The sequence below is a fragment of the Amphiprion ocellaris genome, chromosome 15, assembly GCF_022539595.1.
Source record: "Amphiprion ocellaris isolate individual 3 ecotype Okinawa chromosome 15, ASM2253959v1, whole genome shotgun sequence".
Classification (NCBI taxonomy): domain Eukaryota; kingdom Metazoa; phylum Chordata; class Actinopteri; family Pomacentridae; genus Amphiprion; species Amphiprion ocellaris.
In genome coordinates, this window is record NC_072780.1 from 13,031,090 (window position 1) to 13,057,992 (window position 26,903).

Here is a 26,903-nt window from a genome sequence, read left to right on the forward strand (position 1 = left end):
CTAAAAAATCCTATGGAGCCAATAAAAAAAAAAAATCACAATCAGATGTAGACACTGCAGAAGTGAAGACGTTGAAGACGAAGACAGCAGCTTGTTTGCTAATGCTTTAGGTGACACAATACCTCCTGACACCGGAGCGTCCATGAACACAGCACCCATCTTCTCTGCAGCGACGGCCATTTCTCTAGACACAGCAGGATCAATTGTGGAGGAGTCAATCAGCAAAGTCCCCTTCTTCACCTTCCTGAGCAAGACAAGACAGAAAGCATTAGCACAATGTGTGCGGTACATAAAATACATTTTATCTGGAAAAGTCTTTCTGTTTATACAATAAACACCTTGCAAGTGTGCTGCATCTCTTTTGTAGATTTTTTTTTTAAAGTAGTGTGGACTTGCAGGAATGCCACAAAAGTCACAGAGACTGTGATATTGAAGTTTGCTTACTTGAGGATGCCATTTGGGCCTGTGTAGACCTCTATGACATTGGGACTTGAGGGTAGCATTGTGATGATGCGGTCTGCTTTCTCTGCCACATCTGCTGGGGAATCCACTACCTAAATATTGGAGCCCTCATTACACAGTGTTACCACAAAATAAACACATTCATGAACAAACTGTAGGAATTGTAGCTCTTATTTGTAAAAAAAAACAAAAAAAAAAAAACAACAAAACGAAACTGTTGGCTCACAGTTTGTTCACTATATAACTGTACTACGACCTGCATTGAGTTTTAAGGCATAAGTGGCCCTGCCAAATATGGATTTAAATGTGGGCATACAATGTGTAGCTGACAGTGTGTTACCTGGGCACCAGTGTCCTGTAGCTCCTTGCAAGACTCAGGAAAGACGTCAGTAGCAATGACGGGATAACCATTTCTTAACAGGTTTTTGGCCATGGGAGTGCCCATGTTTCCCAGACCAATAAACCCCACTGGTGTCTTGGAGGCCATTGATCGTGTTGATGCTAACAGAGAAAAAACAAACAAACATTAGAATTGTGGGAGGAAATGTTTTGTTGAAGCTGAAGTCCAGAGCAAACAAACACATTTAAATTTGTTATCTTTTACGCTTCTCTGAACTGGTCCAGATAATGAAGAAGGGACTACTTCCCACAGTGAGCAGTGCTGTGACATACTTGAGTCCCTAAGACTAAATGATATCAGTTGAAATGTAGGTGAAAAGCAACTGTAAATAAAAAAAATATCCTGTTTTCCAAAATACACTAGCGCACTAAAATGCAATGATCAATAACAACAGAGTATTTTTTTTTTAGTTTGTAACTTACAACCTCTTTTTTTGGAAGTCTGGCCAGACAATGAAACACTTCTGGCTTAGCCAAAGTCTTGCGAGGTTAAGAGATAGTAAAAAGAATGGAAACTCTGGCAGTGAACCAGCCAGACTACAACAACAGGATTAGGCTTTAACCAAGAACAACAAACACAAGCTTAATCCTAAATTCAGACAACTCCTTAACATATTCAGTAAATATTATGATGACATTATAAAGCAGTATTCTCTAATACCGGTCTGAAATTACCTGAATAAAAATATTTAAGAAAAAAATACTTTGCAAAGAAAGAGTTTTGTGTTAGTGAACACAAAGACGCTTAGTAAATATGAGTATTCATTAAAATGGCGTAATCTATAAAACAAAAACAACAGTTGAACAGATGCGTCCCTCAAGTGGATATGTAGTCTTAGCACTATGTCTTGTCGCAGTCTATTGTTTGGTATTTCACCCATTTTCCCAAAACAGTATTTAAAAAAACACACCATACCATCCTTATAAAACCCAAACGTATCTTTATAAGAGCTGCAACTTGCCAGATTTAATACTTATTTTCGGAAACAAAGCCTTTCACTGTTTCACTATAAAATGTTTGGAAAGCAACAGAGCAAAAAGACGTTATCCTTAGCTAGCCTTGGATTATTTTTTCTGCAACTGAAGCTGAGGACACCTCATTTGCTAGCAGGTTCTATATAAGAACCAAATTTTAACTGGTCATCTATTGAATTTTGCAAGATGATTTTGTAATGTCTAGTGATTAGTAATGGTGCAATCATATTGGTTTGTTGCGAGGAATTGCACAAAGTGAACTGATCAAATTAGCCACTTTTTGCAGTTAAAAAATTTATGAACAATAATAGCATTGAAATTGAATATATAAAGTACATTCTAAGGCATTGCTTAATTTTAAATCAAACTATGAATTTCTTTAATAATACATAATCTAGTGCAAAACAATGTACTTTTTGTTCCCACAAGTAGTCCCAGAAAAAGAAAAGTTTTGTGAATTCGGTGTGAGTGCATGAGAGAGAAGGAATTACTGGTATTTGGTGCTAGCTTGCTAATTCACAATTTAACACTTGAAGCCTGTAGATATAGGAACCTTTTTCAAAAAGAGAAAGAATTAAAGCAGCGAGGCACAGGCGAGGCAGGAAGAGATGGAGAAAGAGTTCTGTCCAGTTGGGTAACTGTCATTAGCCCAAACATGTAGAGTTTTTATTGCTTCTATATAAGCAACATGAACAGCGGATTCCTTCGGATTATTATTAGTTTATTTACTTGTCATATGGAGTTTTATGTCTGAATTTTTCCTCCCCAGCAGCACTTGCATCACTTCTCCTGGACTATTTAAAGAACAGTCATCCAAATTACTATTAACTACACTTCTTATTAAAACATTAAATGAGTATTAATAATCTAATAAATACACCAGTTCCATTACAATTGGTAGCTAAAACTGGCAACTCGGGTCTAGTTCTGTTGTTATCAAACATTTTATTATCACAAGGCACATCTTTACATGTGATTTTATCTCTGTGAAACATCATAAATGACTCTAGTTGAATGGCACACAATTCAAGAACCCCTTGTCTAGATGCCTTCACTCACTGTGACATTAATGTGGATCACAGGCTAAGTATAGAAACAAAGTGGGATGACTTTACCTTGCAAAGAGCACAATGTGTCACACTTAATACTCATTTTACTCCACAATAACTTGAAAATAGTGCAACTATCAGAGTAATATCTAATGGTATCTGGGCTGGACTAAGCCCTATGTGTTTCAAGAACCTTTTAATGCCTCTGAGCAGACTTAGCTCACAAATTTAACACGTCAACTTTGTTGATTATTATAAGATACTTGGCTAGTGGTAAGCACAGACTCCAAAACAATGTTATCAATAGTTATTAGCTTATTTTGATTTCATTATATTACAAAGACCATGACAATCAATACTGGCAGTTGCTGAAAAAGGAAAACATAGGTGTGTCTTGCACTGTTTGATCTGCAGTGAGGGGTGGACTGAGCAGGCGTTGTGACTGTGATGCAATCCAAGGCTAATCATTCTTCTTGTGCACAGAAAACTACATTATTGTGATGGGTAACTGAAACTGACTGACACAATGTACGGCTCAGAACAGCTGTACCACACAGTCATGCAAAGGTATGTAATGGGAGCTAGCAGTTAAAATTAGCTGCATCTGGACGTTGCTTCATATGTCGGTATGCTCATGGTCATCACGCACACAATGCTGCATGAACACTGTGTCCAGACTGCAACACTTAACTAACGTGGACAGTAAGTGTTCATACTTTCTTCAAAGGGCTAACAAGCTAGCTAACAAGCTGTAGCACACAACATTCCGCTTTTATTCACCTCTGAACACACTCGTAAACGGGAAAAACGGCACAAGGAAACTGACAACATAAGCGAATACGTTACCGAAGGCAAAGTCGACATGCTTATTCCACCTTAACAATAAATTTCGGGACCCTCTAAACAACGCAGCCATGCTTCTCTCCCCTTGACCTCGGCGTACGGTGACAGCTGTCAAGCCAGGAAAGCTGCAGCGAATTGTTATGATTGATTGTGTTTTCCACCAATCGTAGCAGCGGATGAGCTTTGGGAGCCAATAGGAATGACGCAAAGGCGGGATTTCCTGTGCTTTCACTTGTAAATGCCCTTTAGCCTGCACTATCGTTACAGTACTTTCTCTGAATTAACAAAACGTTAAATGTTGCAAATCAAACAGTGAGATCAGATGTACAATGTTTTTATTTATTTATTTATTTAGTGCATTGTGATGGATGGTGCATGGCTGCGGATTTGAAATGAGCTCAACAGTTCATCATGTGTTATTGTTTATAATTTTTAGGGTAAAAAAAATATAAAGAAAGCGAAAGATTCTTAGTAAACTGATCTAAGTAACTTTCGTGACGGGTGAAGTTGTTTACAGTGGTGGAGACCTGTGGTTTGCATGCACAACATCACCTGTTCTGCTCAGCATCCCGGAAGTTCAGCATCATTTTCTCTTTCAGGAAGAGACGCAGCATCGTCAGAGCTTTGACAACAACGGGGACACTGGCAAAAACATCGGCCTGCCCGGCACAAACTCATTCTTTTTCGCAAGTACAAATCAAATGAAAAGGGTACTCTTTAAATTCTAAGCTAAAAATAATGCCTGTATTTTTGCTCTCTTGTGTCAGCCAGCTAGCTAGCTGTTTGACTGTGATGATGTTTAGCTAGCTAGTGACTTGACAAGACATGGCCTGTTCACAAGCTAATGTTAGCTCCTTAGCCTCCTTAAATAAGATTATCCTCTGGCTAACTGAGCTAGCTTTAAACAGCAGAGCTGTAGCGTAGCTGTTTTGTGCTGTATTCACTGTGTGTTGACTAAAGTGGCTCAGGGAACAGGTAAACGCTGTATGTTAGCTGCATAGCTGAATCGAGCATCAGTTATCTGTTTTGCATTCATTTATCTTAGTCATGAGTCCAGGGTTGGGTCATAAGGAAATGCAGGGCTGAGTGGTTTGTTGTCGTAGCTTCACCCAGGAAGAAACGACTGAATGACAGCGATGCAAAACAGCTGCATCGATGGCGAGCAGATTCACACCAGCGTCTTTTCTACTCTTCTTGACCACCAGCAAAGATTCAGCTTGAGCATTTTACACTCAGCTGCCTTGCTGTAAAGTTCTTAGTCACAGTGGTGGGGTGGAGTCATGACAAATGGTTATACAGTGACTTCACTCCTTCACTAGATCTGCGATGTGTTCAGCAAGCTGGTTCTTCAGCAATATACTATTGCATTTTCCTGAAGTTGGATGGCCTGCAAGCGTCATTTTTTAATGTAAAGTTTGAAGCATGAGTGGACGCTTTGGGGAAAATATGTAGTTGTGATGCTGCAATTTCATTTATTTAATGTCAAGCTTCAATTCAGTATCTACTGTGTCGCAGATTAAATAACAACAAATCACACAAGATTCTATCAAGAGCATGACTGTCACACCAAGGGGATGACATGAATTTGTAAAAATATTGACAAAACAGTTTACAACTTGGGTCAGATATCTTCCACGGTATATTTCCTAAATTGCATCCTTTGTGATTTTCTAATTGCAATTGTTTCAAATTAGGATTTTTTGATTTTGATTATTGATTACATGTTCAGCTCTAGTTAGAAGAAACAAAGACACCTTGACTCCTTGCCAAGTATATTGTAGGCACCAGGAAGAAATTAAAGAATGCAGAAATAAAAATAAATAAAATCATCATCTTTCCTTAGGCTGCCTCTGCCTGGTTAAAGAAGAAGTCTTTGTCCCACCATGACATCACCATCTCTGACTTGACAGAGCTCCTCCAGGGCCTCAGAAGACATATTACACCACAGTTTTCACAGGGTGGGTATTGTCTTTTCAATGAATTGACTTTGATAAATACAGTAATTGATGCCACACTATGGAAATTACCTGTAATATATCAGTACTTGGAATTATCCATTAGGCTATTTATACCCCCCTATAAAACTTTAAAGGTTACAGGACAACAGCAAGGCTATGCAGGCTTGGCAGGGTTTAGCATAGCATGCTTATTGCCTGAAAATCTGCACTGTGTTAATGGCTAAAGTTATGGACCAGAAGTTTCCAGTTTGTAGTAAATGCAACAGATGGCATGAAACATCTTAGCACGGCTGGCTGCTGTCTTGCTTTGCCAGACAGACATTGATACGTACCTCTATTTATTTTAGGTAGATATGTGATGAAGTACTTTGCTTCAAAATTTATATATTCCATAAATATACGCATACACAGCATAGAGCTGTTACTCTTTTATGACAGTAATTTAAGAATTTAGCTTTTAGTTTTGTGTGAGCATAAATATCTCACAGATAGATATGATTTCTGTCTCTCCTTCCCTCGACTGTTTCTGTTGTTCAACTTCTTTGTCATGTGCTGTTTTCTCCTAACAGACAAATGAAGTGACCAACAGGATACAATGTCATCATTCCAGGTGGTGGATTCATCGCCGGGCAGCAGCGTCAGCATCATGGAAACATCCAACTTTGCCCATGTCATCTTCCAGAATGTGGGAAAGAGTTTCCTACCCCAGGCACCCTTGGAGTGCCGTTACACCCTGACCCCTTACATTGCTCCTCACCCCAAAGACTGGGTGGGCATTTTCAAGGTACATCACACACACACACAAACACTGCAGCTGCTGTTACTCAGACCATGCTTCAAAGACAGAGTCAAGCCTAATCAATTAAGGGCCAGACGTTAATGAATCTGAATGGTTTTTGCTACAAAGAGATATTTAGAGATTAGAATTATTCCCTGCCCCATTATGCAAGTGTTTGTCACATTGATTATGTGTTAGGGTTTTAATAATTGGCCATAGGTTTGCACTTGGTGCATTAACACATATATCCGCCCTGACACTAATGGCTCAGCTCTTCACTACATGCCTAAAACCTGACCACAAGCTTTGGTGTGGTTGATCTGCATGCAGAAAGAGGAAGAGTGTACATGGTGGGCCTGTTTGCAGTAGGTCTCACTGGGGGGCAAACATTTGGTGCTCTTTATAAACCACTCTGATTCCTATTAGAACCCCTTTTCCCCCACTTCACATGTTCGCTCCCCTCTTGTCTTTCCATCAGTCTTTTCTCTGCTTCCTGCTAACCAAATTCCCTCCTCCGTTCCGTTCTTTTATCGAGGCCATCAAATCTCACACGTAATTAGCAGGAAATGTGAACTAGGAAACTTAATGTCTTGTAAAGTCAAAAGACAAACATTTTATCGTTGCTTAAGAACTGACTTCAAATCCACCAGCTCAATTAAAAAAGAATAAAGGCGCTGGGTTTATTTGGAAAAAAGTCAATTGGAAAATGTAATTATTTTAATCCGTGCTAATGAAACCTGTTTGATGGTTAGCACTTCATGTCAGGAAACAAAGCACAAAATGCTGCTTTAATCCGTCTGACGTACAAGTCTGTCTTTTTGTACATTTATAGAGGTCTTCTTTAACAGTGGCAAAATCTGGGTATTATATATATTCTGTATACTACAAGAATAAACGCTTTCAATTCATAAGGATTTACTCCTTCTGTCAGTAAATCAGCATGGAGAGGTCGGTAAGTAGGTACTCGCTCAAATAATAATCATCCGCTTTAGTCATAGTAGGAAATAATCTCCTGCCACGAATCAGTTGATACTTTTTATGCTTTGCCTTAGGTGTTTGGAAGCTCTAACCTAAAAATCAACAGGGTGTGAGTTTTTGAAATGATTCATTACTTTTGACTCTCCTACTCAACACCGATGATTGGCGCTGACGAAAATGTTAGTCTTCTGTCCCGTGAGTCCTTATTTTCTCCCAGGGGCAAAAATCTTTGTGCAGAGATGACTCAGGGAGAGAATATTTTCTTGCTCTTACCTTTCATATCTATAGGCGTGACCTGAAAGAGAGAGACGAAGCACTATGGCTGACTGGCTGTGAGGATGACTCAGATAGCACTGGCAGGCTCTGTTCACTTGAGTTGTGTACAGACACCCCCTAGTGGCTGAAAATGTTCATAGTCCAATAATAAGGACCCCAGTCCAGCAAACCTGTTCCTAGGTGGTGGTGCACTCATGCAGTACTTGCATGCAGTGTATACACAGTAAACAACATCAGTGTACATTCTAATCAAGTCTGTCAAGTCCTCTGTTGTTTCCAGTTTGGTAACTTTTCCCCATGCATCACTGGATAAATGAACATCTTTGCTGTCCTCGGTTTAGTTTCTTTGACTCACGCACATACACGGCTCCCTAAAAAAGCCCCGTGGAGGTTTTTGGTTGTGGCATGTTTGTTGGGTCGGCAGGGAGAAACCCGTTGTGTGAGTGTATAATTAACGTGTCATCGTGCTGTTCCCTCACCCTTTGGCTGAATGATTGATAGCTGCTTTGCCTGTGATTATTTTATAACATCACTCCTGTGTTGGAATGCCACACCATACCTAACCAATTGTCAGTCAACTTCACTCTGCAATTAGTAAAATTATTTATGTCTCTTCTCTCTAAAGCAAATACACGTGACCACACAAGTAAAACCTGGCAGGAGTCCATTGCAGTTTCTAACTTCTCTGAGATAATGTTGGAGGTGGAAGGAATGTTCCCAGCTCAGGTTTTTATGTTGACAATTACCATTTGTTTGGAACAGCATTATACTCAGTGTAATTGGTTGATGGGCCATCCACTGCAATTATGGATCATGCAACAACATTATCACACCTGAAATTTTGACAAACGTTTTGAGTAGCTCAGTTGATTTATTGTTCTCAGTCAAAGCTTCCAAATGCTTTGTCAGGGTTTGGCCTATTCTTATTTTCTCCTGGATTAGTTTTCCACTTGAGTTTATTTCACTGTTGTTTATTTGAGCATTTAGCTCCAGAAATGATTTTATGTGAACATGATAACATTTACTGACATTTGATTATTACTTTTTTTTGAATTTGTGAAAGTTTGGCTCGTTTAAAATTCATCGTAATTCAAATAAGGTCTCCCAGTGTTTTGTGCATGCTATAATTTAACGTATAGGATAATCAATCAGCAGCTTAATTGTAATCTTATTTGATTGCTATATGGCAGCTTGCCAAAAGATATATTCTGTCTTGTGTCACTCATTCTCCACTTTTTTTCAATGTAAAAATATCCCAGAGTACCACAGGTGGTTGAGGTATCCACAGCTGAAGCGTAGTTATGTAATGTGACAAACACGTATCGCACGTCTGAGTTGAAACGAGGTATGTGTGTGCGTGAGCGGGCCAAACAGGGAGAGTGTGCGGTAGCCCATGACAGATTTATGACGCAGGGCCTGAGTTATGATGTTCACAACGCCCTTTCATCATCTGTCACCTAACAACACATGAAATCCAGGGAATTATGCTTCCCTTGCCATTTTGTGTAAAATTTTCACCTTTTTTGCCCCTCCTTACTCTTGCTCCCCCCCTCCTCTCTCTCATTTCTACGAGGGTCTTTTTCTGCAGTCTCACGAGTCTGCGCATGTGTGCACGCAAAGTACACCCCTGTCCTCCCGCCCTATTCTCACACCTTCACTGCCCCACTTTTTAGTGAGTCCAAAAGGGGCAGGAACTGAGGGGAAGGCAGAGGAGGAGGAGGAGGTGTGTGGTGGAATGAGGGGGCCGTGGTTTTAAATGTTTCCATTCTTGCCTCGAACATTGTATGTGATCCTCCAATGCTCCCGTCAAGTATGCTTTCAGAAAATGCAAAGCTTAAAAAATGACAAAAATGTGATCCGCCTGTTATGTTACCATATACATTAATGTGAAAAAGTGGTTGAAAATTGATATTTTTAGCATAATGCAACACATTATGCACATTATCTCCTCGGATACAATATGATTTTACTGTGCTTCTATTTTCTGTTTTAGTGTTTGTTTATAATGTTTCCTCAGGTGGGTTGGAGCACAGCCAGGGACTACTACACCTTCCTTTGGTCTCCTATGCCTGAAAACTATGAACCAGGAAGTACTGTGCACAGGACTGTGGTATTTCAAGGTACACACACACACACACACACACACACACACACACACGCTATGTAAACCACTATACAGACCCAGGGTATTCCAAAGTAACTCCTCCATTTTACGGTGCATATAAAAACCAGCACTTTTATTTAATAAGGGAACACAACCGCAAACGGAGATCTGGGACCTGAGCACCTCTCAAACCACACACATACACACACACTCGCACACGTTGAGGGCCTGCAAACTGGTTTTACTGGGTCTGGAATGGTCAGATATTACACAGTGAAAATATGAGAGCGTGCTGTGGTGTGTCAGGAGTCAGTAAAATCAGTTGGCTGCTGGGTATTCTGCACTTAATGCCTCTGTCCCAGAGAACCAGGCCTAACACTTAGAATAATGTGCTTCAACTTGATCGCAGTCCGTAACTGTGGGCTGTTTGAAACTAGCATATATAGTATAAATGACCCATTATTAACTGAATACTTATTTTTTCTAATAAATTTTCTTGTTGCTATGCAGTGCCACTACTTTTCACAGTGTAGTAATTTTTGTGTATTTTGAAGGAGAACAGTTAGGTAAATATTGCAGGAGACATTGTAGATGTACGCATTTAGGAAAAGCTGTGACAAGCCCCACTTTAAATACTGTCTTATCAACTGAAGCAGGGTGACATATGGTAGCCAGTCTATCACAGGGCTACACTTTGAAAGAAACAAACACACTCACATTCATACCTACGGACAATTTAGAATCACCATTTAACCTCAGCATGTTTTTGGATTGTGGGAGGAAGCCAGAGAACCTGGAGAAAACCCACACGTGCACAGGGAGAACATGCAGACTCTGTGCAGAAAGATCCCGGGCCCAGGCCGGGACATGAACCGGAAGTCTTCTGATTGCAATAATATTAAATTCAATTAAAAACAAAAGAATTAACACACTTCCTCTTATGTCTTTGCATTTTAGGATATTATGTTCCCAAATCTGATGGCGAGTTTTACCAGTTCTGTTATGTCACTCATGCTGGTGATATCAGAGGAGCCAGTACACCCTTCCAGTTCAGGTCAGCCACGCCCACCGAAGAGCTGCTGACTGTTACAGAGGACGACAGCAACTCAGACATACTGGTCGTCACCACTAAGACTGGCCTGCTAGAGGTAGAACGTGCCACATAAAGATTTTTTTCATCTTTCTGGTTTTGATCCCCAGTACAGAGACCTATAATGTACCTGAATGTCACTACTTGACCTCACAGAGTACAAGAAAAAGATTCCCGTTTTAGATAAGATAATCTATTCCATTATTGTGTCACACAATATATCATTCATCTGTTTTTGATTTTATATACACATCAGGTTAATAATGCATCTTATATTTTTCTAATGTCTTGATGCTGACTTGCCCAAAACAGAAGAATAAAAAAAAATCTAACTAGATGATTTTTAACACCAAAAAGCTTTAAGAAGCAGGTATCGTTTTAATCGTTTTTTTTCCCTGCCATCCTCCTTCCTTCTGCCATAGCGTGTAGAGGAGGCACAGCAGGAGCGCAGGGAACTGCTGAAGGCCATGCGTCTCCTGCAGGAGGAGAAACAACAGCTGCAGGAGGAGCAGAAACGCCTGGCCAGGGAAAGGGAGCAGGAGAGGGAGACATGCTGCCTGTTGCGGACACATAACCAGGTTAGAGAGGAGGGCTGAGGTGGAGTGACGGGAAGAACTGATGCATAGAGGGTGAAATATGGTTTTATCTGCACACACCGCACACATTATTAAAGGTACCAAAAGGAACATTTGAGTTTAAGTGTCTGCATATATGATATATCCATACATTGTTAGTGTTTCAAATCAAAATGTATTTGCACAACATTGAGATTGAAAGCCAGACAGTTTTAGTGTTTGTGTGCACCACAAGCGTGTGGGTGTGTACACGTGTAGAGGTGAGTGTGCACACGGACAGACAGCCGCTATTTGCACATGTGTGTGGAGCCGGTTCCTCACCAGTGATCATAGGTCTAAAAACTTCAAAGGCCTGAATTTATGAATAATTTGTGTCCACGTTTGAAAGACACACAAAGAGTTGCAGTCTGTGTGTATGTATTTCTGTGTAAGTGTTTTTGTGTGTGTGTGTGTGTGTGTGTGTGTGTGTGTGTGTGTGTGTGTGTGTGTGTGTGTGTGTGTGTGTGCGCGCGCACACGCCAGTCTTTCGCTTGCTTTTTAACGACCTGACTCAGTGGGCCAGAACGGAATCGGGACGCAGTTTTCTTGGGCATCTGGCGTCAGGGACGATGCCATCGCAACCACAGAGTGAACAAACATGACGTCAAACGCACAAACACACACACAAACACACACACACACACACACTCATGCTCATACACATACACATGGACAAACTGCCCCCCCCCTCGCCTCTTTTCTTCACTGTCACACTCGCATTCAGGTTCTACACCACAGGGCCTCTCTAATGTGCATTCACACATGCACAAGCGCACACACAAACACAAACACACTCATTATGCCACCCGCTTGCAAACCCTTTTAGTCTGTGTGTGGAATGAGAGGAGGGTAGTCCGCAAAACCGCCTTACTGCAAAAAAAAAAAAAAAAGCCCTGCCCAGCCTCAGGGACAAACACCACTCAGTCACGCGATTCAGTGGCCACTGCTTTCTCACTGCCTATTTTCTCTCTGTTTGTTCTCTCACTCTTTTTTTTTCCCAGGGAGTTACTTTATTAGGATAACAAGATAAATTGTTAATTGAGCATTGAAATATGTTTCAAGACTTCTATCTAAATTAAGTAAGAAAAATGAGTAAACCTCCTTTTTCCTCATACCTTCTCCATTCATTCACTCACTAGGCTGAGTCAGATTTTGTGTTTTATGATTTGCTCATATGACAAGCACAAACGCCTAAAAGCAGCCAACTCATGGGAGCTCAATGAATGTAGGGGAGGGGAGTTGGCAGAGAAAGGTGCAACATTGAAGCTCGCCAGGAGTTTTGGGAGTTTCAAGCTAGTCTCTTATCGCCCCCTAGTGTAGCTCTCTGGTGTAGGTCCACAGTGAGAGCAGGCTGCTTTGAGTTAGTCCATTGCTCTTTTTACGAAGGACAAAATTGCCATAAATTAAGTGGTAATACACACACACACACACACACACACTGTTATTACCGTGCTGCTTTTCATTCAACAGGCATGTCCATCTGTAGGTATACGACTTGTGTGAGTAGGTGTGTGTGTCTTTTGAAAAGCATTTGCACTAGGTGCGTTAGCTCATGGCACTCTGATGAAAATATCCTTTGAGTTTAACATAAAAACATAAGTACATATTTTGTGGCTGCTAATTTTATGACTACGCTTTTTATAAGGTCTTTATGCACTGCTAAAGTGCTTCCCAAACGCCAGCCGTAAAAATCATACAGTAATCTAAGCGCAGCTAAGCCCAGAGGGAGACAGGCCTTAGTACGGATTGGTGTGTGCATGTTTACTGTGTCTGTATTTGATTGAGGGCTGTACTCTGTGCTGTCTGTCACTGTTTGTCCTTGAAGGTTTAGCTGTGTGTTTGTGCTCGTGCTGCAAATAGAAAGAAGGGTGTGTGCAGAGGTATGTTGTTCTGCCACGACCAATATTAGCAATGGATGATTTAATGTCTTTCACTGCTGATTAGCAGCAAGTTTAAACAAGGCACTTCCTCAGCAGGCACCCATGGAGAACACAGACCTTATGTGGTCTGTTGTCTGATAACTGGGGTTTGTTTTATGGAATTCACTGACAAGTTATTCCTGCATGCATTAGCCACACAGTACTACTATTTGCTCAATGTAGGTTACTGAACATTTCATCAACTTCAATCACTGAAAATGTGATTTACATCTGTCAAAAGCCATAATTTGTAACTAGTGATTTGTCACTAATAAGATAAGACTTTACAGATACCCAGAGGGGAAATTCATATATTACAGCTGCACTAGAAATGTACTGTAGAGATTGGAAACAGAAGAAAAATAATTGACTGCAATTTTCAAAATTAATTCAAATTAAAATATTAATTACAAGATCTTCTGTGTTATATATACAGATGCAAAAATGATTATTCTAGTAAAGGAGTATTGTCAACAAAAACCGAACCATTAAGAAAACCGGTTTGGTGGGGTTATAAGAGCTCTAGTTTTGTAAGATTTTAGCATAAGAATCAGAATCAGAGTAAAAGAAAGCTTTTAATAACCCCCGGAGGGAAATAGTTGTGTAACCGCTGCATTTTGAAAGTTGCAAAGCAACACAAGAAATACAGTACAATACAAAAAACACAAGGAAGCACTTGGGTGCACAGTGTGGAGTCCCAGAGTGGAAGGCGTCACACACGGCTGGAGGGTTAGTGGACAGGAGTGGGTGGAGGGGGTGAATAGAAACAGCCAAGATGGCATGTGAAAACTCCCTGGGTATGCAGCGTGGATGTAGCCCCACAGCTACAATTCAATATGTGGGCTGCAGAAATGTTCCTTCACATTTATGTGCGCATGTAAGTTAAATTGAGCATGTAAAGCATATATATAGCAGAGCATGCCGTATATGCACATGACCGTTCAGCCTCATGTGAAATATTATCATCTGTTATTAATCATGAGAATTGCATAAGCTCCGAAACTGCTCCAGCACTCATTCCCCCCTGCCAGGTTCAGCCTGCTGATTCAGCTGATGTGATTGGTCGTTGCGTCTGTCAGTGTGATCCACAGCTGCCTCTTTGTCCCACAGGAGCTGCTGCGCTCATCGCAGGGCCTGTCAGAAGAGAGGGAGGAGGTGAGGAGGAGGCTGACAGAGGCCACGGACAGGGTCCGCCAGCTGGAGGAGGACCTCCTGGGAGTCACTCAGAGAGGCCTGCAGAAGGAGACGGAGCTGGATTGGTGAGCAGAAAATGCTAACGTGTTACCATCAATCATCCATCTCATGATGACATGATTGTTTAAATACATGTGTTTAAGGGAGATTTCTGGCCTGCCCTCTGTTTCTTCTGCATCTTTATCATTTCACTCATCTCAAACTAATGATTAAGTAGAACACACTCCTTTCTGACACACTATAAGCTGAACACCAGTGTCACAAATTTGAAATATTTGTTGAATATGATTACATGCTTAGGATGCTGCATTGAAACATATTCACTTAGCTTTTGCAATTTAACTACATCAGGTCCCTCCCAGTTCATACTTCCAGACTCTGCATACACACACGATACCAACAGTAAGACCTTTTTAAGGTCTAAAAATTAACTAAAGAGACTTTCTCCACTGTGCCTAGCTGATGCACGGTGATTCCTGGTCCATCTTCAATGTCCCCTGCCTGTTTTTTGCTTAGATTTCTTGAGAATTTGTAACATAATGATGCTGAACATGAAAGATAGTATATGCTTATTTTCAATATTTAATGTTCCAGTCTGCGTGACCGTTTGAAGAAGCTGACGGCAGAGAGAGACAGTCTAGAGAGCCAGCTGAAGAATGAGAAGGATGAGCGAGATCTCTATAAGGTGAAAGAAAGCTTTATGCATTAGAAGACTGAGTTTTTTTTCTCCAGCAAAACCTTCAACAAAATTTCCATTCCAGTCTGACTTGACAGGTTCGTTCCTCTTTAATAGGCCCACCTGCGCAGTACAGAGCTGGAGAACACGAAGCTGAGTGCAGAGCTGCAGATGCTGAAGGCAGTGGAGCTGAACCGAGAGGTGACCATTGCTCAGTTCCAGGAGGAGCTGGAGAGGCTCAGGGCCTGCGTTGCCCAGCGAGATAGTCTGGAGAAAGAGCTGCTGGCACACAAAGCAGACAAGGTAGTAGCGGTCGTTTTCCAGAATGCTGAACAACAGTGACACAACTTCTGCCAATGTGGAATACATGTTCTCCTATATGCATGTGTCTGTTTATTAAATAAGTTATGCCTCATGTATTTAGGCAGAGCTGGCCCGTGTACGTGAGCAGCTCCGTCAGGCTGAAGAGCAGCTTCAGGCGTCCCGGCAGCAGGCCTCCTTACTAGCTTCGGAGCTCCGCGACTCAGCCAGCGCCCGAGACCACACGATGACTGAGCTGTACCGCGCCCGCGTGGAGGCTGACAAGCTCCGTGCCAGTCTGGCTGATGCTCAGGCAGAGTGCCAACGCATGGAGAGCCAGCTTGACCGCATGAGGAGCACTGCACAGAAGGAAGTGGTCAGCGTCCAGCTTCCTTAACATTAATCTCCCTCTTTAAGCCAGGACTGCGGGAATTCAGTAGCTAAACATGGAAAGGAATTTTCCTGAGGAAACTTTCACGCTTTTTTTTCAGTTTGATTTAGACAGCAGCTTTTCATATGGGAGTGAAAGAGAGCTATTATATTTTACTCTGAATTTTCAGTGGAACAGTTTTAACAGCAAATGTCTTCCGGTTAAGTATATCTTAAAAGTTGTTTTTGGTTGCGTCACCAATGTGTGTTGCATTAAAACAGACACTGTCCTTCTGATTCAGGGTGTTGGGACCAGTGGGGATCTGACGCCCAGCATGATGGTGGTGTCAGAGGCAGAGGCCGAGCTGCAGAGGGAAGTGGAGGAGCTGAAGCTGCGACTCCACATGGCCGCTGAGCACTATAAGGAGAAATACCGGGAGTGTCAGCGCCTCCGCAGACAGGTTGCCAAACTGAACACAGCGGAGTCACAGGGAGTGAGTACTGCGTAGTGAAAAGACACAGAGCTGAAAAGAAATATCATATGCAGGTCAATATGCGGCTAAAACAGTAGGAATTACATTTTGGTGATGTTTTCTTATCTCTGCAGGAGCCAAAGAGAAATGCATCCACTGAGACGACACTGGAGCCACTGACCCCCAGTCCAGAGTCTCCTACAGCAGGTACACACACATTGAAGTGCAAAAGTATATGTGCGTGCTTTTATATTTTTAAGTACACTACCAGTCAAAAATTTGGACACACTTTGCCATTCAAATGAATGAGAAAATCGGTCAAACTTTGACTGTCAGTGTATATGTATATTAATACACTTTTTTCAAAAACAAAAGTCCAAAATTTCCTTGACTCCACAATATAATCCTGAAACACTTAAACTAGTTTTTAAAACATTGATAAAAATCCTGTTCATTTATTCACATGGATGGCTACATGGTTGATATACCAACAATACATAGTTTTACGTGACTGACTGAGTGTTTGCAGATGTCTGAGAGAAGTGCATTATTTAAAGGTTAGTGATACAAGATTATCCACTGATGATCTCCTCAACTGATCACAGTCCTAATAAATCACATACTTTACAGTAAGTGGTGTGACTCACTGTTTCTAGACTGGAGAACATTTTTTCAATGTCTTGTTCGGTTAAAAAAAAAAAAAAAAGCCTGCTTTGATAAAATGGTATTGCGCACATGTGATAAAACCCCTAACTACCATAAAATCAATGATTGGTGACATTTAAATGGAAAACCTCTGAAGTTCTACCAAGTAAAACTATGACTCTCGCTTTTATAGTAGTGTTTTTATTCTCCAATTCTACTTACCATCTTTTCATAAAATAAAAACATCGCATTGAGTTATCCATAATAAACCTGTAAATCAAGCAAAGCAGGGAATGTTGAGCTGACTGACTTTGTGTGTTTTTACAGGAAATATAGCTGCTGCAGTCCTACAAGAAGCCACGGAGATGACAATCACTCCAGAACTCAATAACGAACATCCCACATATGCTGACGAACGCATCAGCACAGAGAAGGAGGAAAGACAGAGAGAGAACACGCTGAAGGAGAAAACTGAGGTGGAGGCTGAAAGGGAAGTGAAACGAAAGGAAGCCAGTGAAAACAAGGAAAATGAAAAAGAGGAGAAGAAGGAGAGCCTGCCAGAGGAGAGCCTGAGGATGACGAGCTGGGTGGAGGTGGAGAACGAGAGGCTGAGTGCTGAGGAGAACAGTGAAGGGGAAAGGGCACCGAAGGCAGAGGAAGCGAGGGATGGCGTGGAGGAGCAGGGGCTGCTGGAGGTGGAGGGGAGGAGCATGGAGGAGGCAGAGCAGGAACAGACTCGCTCGGTGGAGGAGGAGCTGGCGATGATGGAGGAGAAATGGAGGGAGCAGTGTGCAATCAACGAGACGCTCAAACAGCGGCTGGCCGACGAGGAGGAGAGATTCAGAGTAAGAGGCAAAACTTCCACACAAACAGCAACTCAAAATTTCTTAAAGCCGAGAAAGTTACGACTGTTAGGAGGCCGGATGATATGAGGGATCATTGCTCTCCTAACAGTCAGTGGTTGTGTACATGCCCACGAGCAGGATATACCCCTAAAGCAAACTCAAACTGCTTTCTAAATATAGGTTAGAACACATATTCTCCAGTGTGGCCAAAGTGAAATGAAACACACACCGATTCTATTCCTAAATACCCATTTTTAATGCATCAGATTGTTCTGTAGCCCCTATTTTAAATTAATCTGTGTTTTCTATCACTGGTTGTGCTCACATGCGCAGAAAAAATCCAGTCTGTCGACCTTATGGATTTAAGTTAGTAACTATTTTATTGATGACCCATTTTCTGTTTTGTCTCAGTTCATGTAATCAATAATGGGTCACAAAATAGTTTAAATGCTAATTTTAAATACCAAAAACCCAAGATGACATCATGGAATACGCATAAATCAAAAATATTGCATTTACAGTATTACAGAACAGGACAAAGCCAGTAAATCCCCTCATTAATGGGGTTAGAACCAGCAAATATTCTTTAAGTTGGCTGGAGGACTGTCATTTTTAACTATTTATCTTGTCCACAAGTCTTTAATCACTTTTTTGTTTTGTTTGTCAGACTCTGTACTTAAACACGAGCGTTGTGTCTCAGTATAGGACTGCTAGATACACAACACTGCAAAGCTTCACTGTGGCCACCCTCAGCTCTCCCTTGTTGTGGGGTCTTGAAATGCAGCCTCATTAGATAGGTTCACAATACTGCATTGCACTCTGCACTACAAGTGAGCTCATGTGATTGATTTGGGCAGTAGAGGATATTTTACCCTACTGGATTCTGGCAAACCCTCGCCACAGCACCACCATGTCTGCTAAATTATGTGATAAGCTGTGGGCAATGAGTTGTTTTCTTTCCTCAACAGTTTTCATCATTGTGTTGAATGTTGATTTTTGTTCATATCTAACCCAAAAACTTTGGTCTCTGGAACTCTACTGATCAGTTTATTTATGCTTTTCCAAACTGCAACAAAGGCTCTCTGTTTCTAAGACTTACCAAAGGCTTGCGTGTTGTGGTGAATCCTCTGAGTTGCAGTCATGAAGTCTTCTCTTAGTTGTTGATAAAGAAACATGGAAACATCCAAGTCATCCTCAGTCCACCTGGTAGTTTGACATTTTAGAGTCTTCCTGTGTTTCTCCTGTATTTCCTATTAACTAACACTGAAATTACACTGCTGCCCAAGAAGCCAAGTGTCCTTATACTTTTGCAATTTGGGCACTAGCTGTTCAAAGGACTATATCACACATATACACTGTTTTTTCTCTGTTGACGTGAGCTGAGACTTGGCACTTTTATGTAACATCCGTGATTTATTTAAAATAGAATGCGCTGAACCAAACAACCTGAACAACAAGAAATGCGTGACTGTCCAAATACTTAGGATCTGGACCGTAGGCACTGCATCCTTGCCACAGATGAGCGCAGATGCGTGTGGTATGTGTGCGTGATTCAACACTGCGCTTGCATTCTGCGTGCGGACGTCTGCCAAAGCACCTACTGGCGTTTAATCTCCATGAGTGAGTGTGTGTTTATCGGCGCTGTAAATACCACTCTCCCTTTACTTTGATAGAGTCTCCTGTCTGAGGCGAGTGCCCTGGGCCCCGAGCTGCTCTTAATGGCCCCGGAGACTGACAAGAGAGGCAGCCGCAGAACGCCATGCTTTACGGCTGTTTACATCAGCCACCCAGAGGATGGAGAGAGGCAGAGGGAATAGATGCTGAGAGACAGAAGTGGGAGGAGAGGGAGGGCACAGAAATACGCTGCCGCAGACTCCCTTCACCTGAACTTAACCCTCTAATGCTGCGCCGTAAATTTATGAACGAAGGGGAGGGCGAGAGAGGACAAAGGGAGATGAAAGAGAATGAGGGGGGAAGCAAAAGAAGGGAAGTAAATTTAAGAGCGAAAACATCAGTATAGAAAGGTAGACACGAAGCAGAAAGAGAAACCACAGGAGAGGAGGGGATTTGGGACCTTTGAAATAAGGTGAAATGAGAGGAGCAGGCAGCCAGCCATGTAAACTATCCCACAGGGTCAACTCTGTTAGAGAGGAAGAGATTTATTAGGATCCCCTGGTCTGCCTCAGCTTACCCTGTACACAGACCTTGTTTCTTTGGTTTTGGTGATGTGTTTTACAGTAAGCACCGCGCATCTGACGCCACACCAGGTTAAATACAAAGTAAATATTTTGCGTGTGTGCATACCGGTATTCTTCTTCATCAGATGACACAAATTGGAAGCAAGAAGTTTTTTTCAGCCACATAAGATGTCTCCTTTCCATTGTCTCTGAATGAATCTGTTACTTAGAATTTCAACAGTTAATTAGGCAATTAGTTAATGATCTGAGAATTAACTGACACTCCCTTTGGTTATTGATCAATCCACTAAACTACATATTGGTTGAGTTTGTCCTGTGTTTGTGACTGAATTTCTGGTCCCCATCTATCAGCCAGAAACGGTAAAAACAGGAAGAATCATTGGACTTTTATTGAACTTTCCTTCAGTACTTGAACTAATGGTGTGTTGGTTTTTGCTCCATCTGGAATATGAACCAAATCTAAGCTTAAAATCTTCATATTTCATCAAAATCATCATTGTATTCTACACATCCTGTTTACAATTTAGTTTAAATTAAGTAGCTTACTCTGACTTGATTCAGTAAAAAAAAAAATTGAATAATAAGTTTGAGAATCTATGATTTACTTAGCTATGACCAAAAGTCACATGATCAACACAAGAAAAGCAGTCAGAGAGCACAGTACTCTGCCAAGTCTGGAAAAAAAAGAAATGCTAAAAATGTTTCTTAAGAAAAATCAACCAAAATCCAGCAAATTTCGCTGGATTTTGGTTGATTTTTATGTGAATGTTCTTAAAGAAAATATTAGAAGTTTTATTGATATATATGTAATCACTTTAGATATTTTTAGGATTTTTAGGAGACCGTCATCCATTATCCGTTTGCAGTTTTACATTTTCAAATAGATAAGTTATACCTTTGTTAGATAGCTGACAGTAAAAGTATGATAGTAAATAAGCAGGGCTGACAGATGAAGACTGAAATTCAGCAAAGATCCTGGCTGGATGCAAACCAGGGACATTGACTTTTACTCTGACTTTACACCATTTCAAGAAAATCTCAATGGCAAAGGAAGTAGATACAATCATTTTGTGGTACAATATTCTGAACTCTACCTTGATGTTGTTTTCTTTTCTTTGTGTGTCCTGTCTCTAGGTGCAGATGGCGGAGCGAGCCAGTGAGGTGACCGAACTGAAACGCAACCTGGCCCAGGCTCTTAGAGACAAAGAGCAGCTGCAGGAGGTAAAGCAGCACCACCATCGCTCTGTCACATTATTTTCAGTACAGCATTGTTACTTCTTAGCTAGTTTCAGTCCTCTATAAGTGAGCCATCTCTGAACTGACTCTCTACTGGTGCAGATTTCATTAATGAAACTGACTAAAGGTTATAGTTTTGAAACTGTGGAAATTTCCATCTCAACATAGAGCTAACTGACAGTCAAAATCACATATGGAGGTAATGTAGACTCTCAAGTGAAGTCCATAGCAGTGTCATCGCTTTCAATTATATGCAGTTTTTGTGCAGTGTATGAGCTCTCTCTGTAGCTTTTTCTTCTCTACTCAACACTCCTCACTACCCACTAATTAATACACCTATACTTGCTTCTTTCGCCCATTGGTACAGTGCCATTAGACAGTGCAAATGCCACACAACGTGTCTGTTTCACCTTCCCAACCCTGGTTTAAATGTTAAACCTGATAGCAGCGCACTAATGAAGTCATCAAGAGAGGAGGTCAGGGAGGAAAAGGGAGAGGAAGGAAGGAAGAACAAAATGGAAGAGGGTGAGTGCCTCTATCAGCAAAGCTCGAGCAGAGGGAGCCAGAGTCTGACACCCATTACAGTAATGAGTAGGGTACTAATGCTCTTGCTTCAGATATAATCACAAAGGGCAGAAACAGTGTAGAGGGAAACTTAACTCAGAGCCCAAAGTACTTACTCACCTTGTGGTTGCAGCAGTGAAAATGTGCTTTGGAAGTGTTGACTGTTTTACTTATAAAACTGGTAATAACGATGGTGCTATGCTTATAGGATTTGTACATTTAGGATGTTAGTTAAGAAAAACTCACAAAAATAAATGTCTATCATATGGACACGACACTCATATGGACACATTCCTACGTATGGAAACTTATGGCCCACCCTGTATTGAAGTGTGGTTCAGCTGTAACTCTCATGGATGGATGCCGCCTCCCGCCTTTTCTCCAGGAGCTGCAGCGCTTCGTGTCCAGACAGAGGGAGCAGGAGGCTGGCGCTCAGGGTGCTGAGGTCAGGCAGCCGATGGTGCTGCGCTACCCCCTGCCCTACCCCCAGGACCCCTCCCCTCCACCGCTGGTGCCCCAGAGGCCCGCTGAGCTGCAGTACGGCAATCCCTACTCCACTGACACCACAAGAGGTGAGAGGGGACAAAGCGCTTCTTTCGTACGCTGCGCCTCTGCTGCTCTTAGTTCTGTTTCCCTGCTGTTTAAACCACAAATCTTCCGCGTGTTGCTGCTGTTAATAGATCGGGTGGATGTCGCGCTGTCTCCTGAGCACATGCCCCGTCCTCCACCTGAGGCTCCACCCTGCGCCCATCCCTGCGCGCCCCCAATCACACCTACCAGACCCAGTCTTGGAGCGCCGGGCTGCGATCGAGAGGTGGTCTGCATTCAACCCTCCCGCAGCACAAGCCCTCCTGAGAGCCTCGAGCATCCGCCAGAGGAGCCACAGAATGTAAGCACGCACTAAACCAAATGGGAACACTGCCTCTTAACTAGAAAGCATGTTGGTATGATGCGCCTAATTGGAATTTTGCGAGGAGTATTTGTATTAAATGACGTACTATAGTCCATGCATAAATCACGCATATATGAATAAATCTATTATTTTTGTGTCAGTAGGATACAAGACCATAATTGATCACAGCAAGCGGCATAACTGTGTGACATACTAATTGTGATCCTAGTCTTTTGCTCTCCTGTCGCCTTTGTGTATTGCAGCCAATGAATTCCTGCCTTGATAATCCCTCATTTACTCGGCCTTTCTCCGTCTCGTTCTCTGGAGTGCTCCTCCATAACTGAAGAAGGGAAATGCAGCTTGCCCTTAAAAGACGGCGCTTGGAACTCATTTGCATAAAGCTCTAATTAATGTCACTCCTTCAGAGCTCAAGAGAGATGAAGATAACGAGAGCTGGGGGAGAGTAATTAGGGGAGACCTGAGATCAGTTCGTGACTGTCGGATTATATCTTTGGTTGTTTGGGTGCAAACTGAACAGAAACTGGTGGAAGTTTACTGTGTGCTAATCACCCAATAGAAGCATACTGTAGTTGCACAAACTGTACCTACATGCACATGTTTCAGTTGTGTTATTTCAACCCATCTCTAAATCCTCTGTGGATTGCGTGTGTGTGTGCACACTGCTCTGTAATCAGTCCTAATTTTCCATCCGTGTGTGTGTACCTGTGTGTTAAAGGTGGGTGATGGGGCTCAGCCAGCCTGTGACCATCAGTCCAAAAGACGCAGTGAAGCAAGGAGCAGCTTCTGCTTCGACTCCAGGTAGCACACCTACTCACAAGCATAAAGAATAATGTTAGAATGGCTATAAAGAGGGAAAGAAAAAAACACAAGATAAAAGCCAAGACAGTGGGGGTGGGAGTGAGTGTGTCTGCTGGGCATAGGCCAAACAAAGCTAATATGAAAAGAATGACTACATACATTGGGGAGGTGTCTGTTTTTTTAATCATGTCTAGGGCTGCAACTAATTAATATTTACATAATTAATTAATTTGCAAATTATTTTTTCAAGTTAACCCATTAATCATTTGTCAGTATTAATTATTAAAGCTGCAGTTGGAAGAAATCTGGAAAAGACAAGGTAGAGAAGGACAAACTGAATTTGAAATACAGCTTTCCCCTCTTAATATCCTCCCAGCAGCCTTTAAACACGCTAAAACTAAAACCTAAAAAATTCTGGTTCACTCTCTAATAGAATTAGAACATGTCGAAGGATTATGATGCAATTTTTGCCCAAAGATGCCCAAAATAACTGCCCACCTAAGCTTTAATCGTAGTTTTGTAGCACCCACCTTGATGTGATTAAATGTCTTTTGTCCATATTCCAAATTCAAAAATACTCACATAGCACTCATTTTAACCAGTAGTTTGCATAACATATTTTAAGTGCATTTTGAGGAGTTTTTTGAGTTATAGGTGATGGAAACACCTTTTTTTCTGACAATTCTGACATTTGACTCACATGACAGATGAGGTGTCTCTGCTTCTTTGCCTAGGACAGCATGAAAACATGTCTAATACCAGAAGATATGAACGAATAACTTGTCCGATTAAACGCAATTCTTTCCTTTTTTTTAAATTGATAACTAGATGACTTTGCAGCCTATTTTATTCACTCCACAGCAATAAATCAATCAGATCAAAGCCTAAGTTGCATTTTCTTTTCCATCTCATATTTTTTCTGCAGCATTTTAAAGTTTGCGTCAAATTCGCTTGACAGTTTAATGAAAGCATGCTAATAAGTCAGCAAATTATGACATTTAATGGCTAAAACCATCACATTATTTTTGCTTGAAAAATGATTAAGATTATCAAAATAGCTGTCAATTATCTTTCTGTCAGAGATAAGATGCAACTCTTTTCACGTGTACCTCTACTGGATCACTTTCATTCCCATAAATACAGCATGCTACGTATAAAATCCTATTGTAAATTACATACATTTAGAGACGTATAACTTCTAAACACTGGAGATCACTTGAAGGCAACATGATTTATCAGTTTTCTACCCCAGGCACGAAACGGCAATAATAGCTATCCGGGAGGTAACGCAGCTGCTTAATGCTAGTGTCTCAACAGCTGCTTTTCAAGAGGCAGAAATTTCTGGCTTTCATTAGGTACATTCTGGCCCTTTGGAAAGTCGAGGCACATTTTCACTTCATAACCGTGGAGAACGGTGTTGTCGAGCTTTTGATTTTGCAACACAAATTCCTCATGCTCAAGCCAAGAAGTGTGCATTTTTATATAGTGTATTGAGCAACGTTTATGTTGAATGTCTTAACTTTAAGCAAAAGTAGACAGTAGGTAGAAACCAGGGCCTGCAAGTTTTCATTCTGCTGTTAGAGTTGATGAAAAAGGATCTAATTGTGGGACATGATTTGAATGACCTGGAAACTCTCACATCTTTCTACCTCTCCCTCATACCCACCACGTCCCTCTTTTTTTCCCCTCTTCTCCTCCGCCTCAGTACTGATGTTCACAAGCGCTGCCCGCTATGTGAGGTGATTTTCCCGCCACACTTTGAGCAGCGCAGCTTCGAGCAGCACGTGGAGAGCCACTGGAAGGTGTGTCCCGTCTGCTCCGAGCAGTTCCCCCTCAACTGTCAGCAGCAGCTCTTCGAGAGGCACGTCCTCACGCACTTTGACGGCCACGTGCTCAACTTCGAGCAGATCGAATGAAGGGTGTCGAGGGCAAAAGCTGGGAATTCTGACCTACTGTATGGGTAAATGTGTGTCGTCAGGTTTTAGTTCACTTTGATCGGGGTTCGGTTAAGTTGTCTCGTTAAAATACAATCATTAGCACTTTCTTGCAATCTTAAAGGTCTGAAAGAATGTAGTCGACTTCTGAAAAGGAAGCAGCACTGCGGCGGCTGCTCCACTGAGGTTTATGTAGGGTAGCTTTCACATTAATACACAATGAACAACGGATCATTAACGTTCGGGAGTAGTGCCATGATCCTTTACTTTTTATCGTTTTTATGCTCATGGTTTTGCTTCAAGGAACTAAAGCTCCATTTGAAGTGCATGCATATATTCTCTGTTCAAAAACAATCATGGCCACATAATTTCTTCCTACTTTTTGAGATGAATTGTAGCAGAAGGTTTAACTTGGGCTTTTGGGGGGATCATTTAAATCTACAGTAAGTGATAAAGCAGCCAAGACAGTGCGTCATCTTTCAAATGTGTGGTAAGACAGTTAAGAAAATGATTTTTAAAAGTGTAAATGCAGAGTGAGAGCTGAATATGTGACATGTTAAAGAGTCACCTGAGTGTGTATATAAATCTGAAGAACCGTGTGCTGTACTATTGTACGTATGACAGTGATGGTTTCAACAGACTGAGCACTACATTTTCATGTATCTGCACTAAATAAGGCTTTATTCTGAATGTACTGTACATAAATGAAAATAAGTTGTGGAGAGACCCGTGAATTACTGTCGTGAACCTGCCTCCCTTCCTCATTGTTACCTCCTTCATCTTTTAGTGATGAAAGAAGGATGGACAAATGATGGTTTTTATTTTCCTTGTGTGCACTTTCTGCTCTTAGGTCAGTCGTAAGAAGCTGGGCCGAGAGAAAACAAACCATGTTTTAGGCAAATAGACTGCAGGACACGGATTTACAGACACTTTTATTGTTATGTACTTTCATGTTTTAAAGTTAGGACTGTGAAGAAAAAGTCATTGCTTTGTGCGCAAGTCTGTCAGCCCTCATGACTGAATGTCATTTATATGTTTGTCTTCACAGGGCTTCACACCACCGCTTGTCTATTTTTCGGTCATTACAGTGTTCCCTGACAGTGTTGTATTCAGGCTTTAAAAACTGCACATGCCCAGTAATCACAAGGCAAATCTGTGTGTGTATGTCATGTGTCCGATGCAGCACTTTTCACGTGAGAATGTCTGGACGGTGGTTTAAGTGTGTACTGCAAAGATCTTTATGAATAAAGTAAGCTTGTCTAAATGCATTTTCTTCTACTGTTGTCCTTCATTTGGGTTGAGAGAGGAAGAAA

General features: G+C 41.5%; 2 protein-coding genes across 3 annotated transcripts in view; one reads left to right on the plus strand and one right to left on the minus strand.

Moving 5' to 3' along the window:
• Nucleotides 1-3,859, minus strand: part of hibadha (3-hydroxyisobutyrate dehydrogenase a) — a 21,732-nt gene extending 17,873 nt beyond the window's left edge. Inside the window, exons 1-4 of the mRNA XM_023272947.3 lie at nucleotides 3,732-3,859; nucleotides 803-963; nucleotides 445-554; nucleotides 123-244 (exon numbers count right to left, since the gene is read on the minus strand). Of these exons, the coding sequence (XP_023128715.1) occupies nucleotides 123-244; nucleotides 445-554; nucleotides 803-963; nucleotides 3,732-3,801 (463 nt within the window). The 5' untranslated portion in view covers nucleotides 3,802-3,859. The remainder of the gene's footprint in view (nucleotides 1-122; nucleotides 245-444; nucleotides 555-802; nucleotides 964-3,731) is intronic.
• Nucleotides 3,434-26,858, plus strand: tax1bp1a (Tax1 (human T-cell leukemia virus type I) binding protein 1a). Of its 2 annotated transcripts, XM_023272944.3 has the most exons (19): nucleotides 3,434-3,452; nucleotides 4,328-4,438; nucleotides 5,572-5,686; nucleotides 6,256-6,470; nucleotides 9,736-9,838; nucleotides 10,780-10,970; nucleotides 11,335-11,490; nucleotides 14,556-14,704; nucleotides 15,234-15,324; nucleotides 15,433-15,618; nucleotides 15,740-15,991; nucleotides 16,287-16,478; nucleotides 16,592-16,664; nucleotides 17,430-17,947; nucleotides 21,280-21,366; nucleotides 22,331-22,517; nucleotides 22,626-22,834; nucleotides 23,574-23,656; nucleotides 25,362-26,858. In XM_023272944.3, the coding sequence occupies exons 4-19, from the start codon at nucleotides 6,282-6,284 to the stop codon at nucleotides 25,570-25,572; spliced, it is 2,877 nt and encodes a 958-aa protein (XP_023128712.1). In that variant the 5' UTR covers nucleotides 3,434-3,452; nucleotides 4,328-4,438; nucleotides 5,572-5,686; nucleotides 6,256-6,281; the 3' UTR covers nucleotides 25,573-26,858. The 2 variants fall into 2 exon arrangements, with proteins under 2 accessions (XP_023128712.1, XP_023128713.1); XM_023272945.3 differs by lacking the exon at nucleotides 3,434-3,452 and having other exon boundaries at nucleotides 4,328-4,418.
• The last annotated feature ends 45 nt before the right edge of the window (nucleotides 26,859-26,903 follow it).

Bases quoted from the DNA above. Each gene is read 5' to 3' on its own strand.
- tax1bp1a (XM_023272944.3), top strand. From the start codon at position 6,282: ATGTCATCATTCCAGGTGGTGGATTCATCGCCGGGCAGCAGCGTCAGC. The intron at 16,479-16,591 runs GTGAGTACTGCG...TTATCTCTGCAG, and splicing joins ACACAGCGGAGTCACAGGGA to GAGCCAAAGAGAAATGCATC. The intron at 17,948-21,279 runs GTAAGAGGCAAA...TCCTGTCTCTAG, and splicing joins ACGAGGAGGAGAGATTCAGA to GTGCAGATGGCGGAGCGAGC.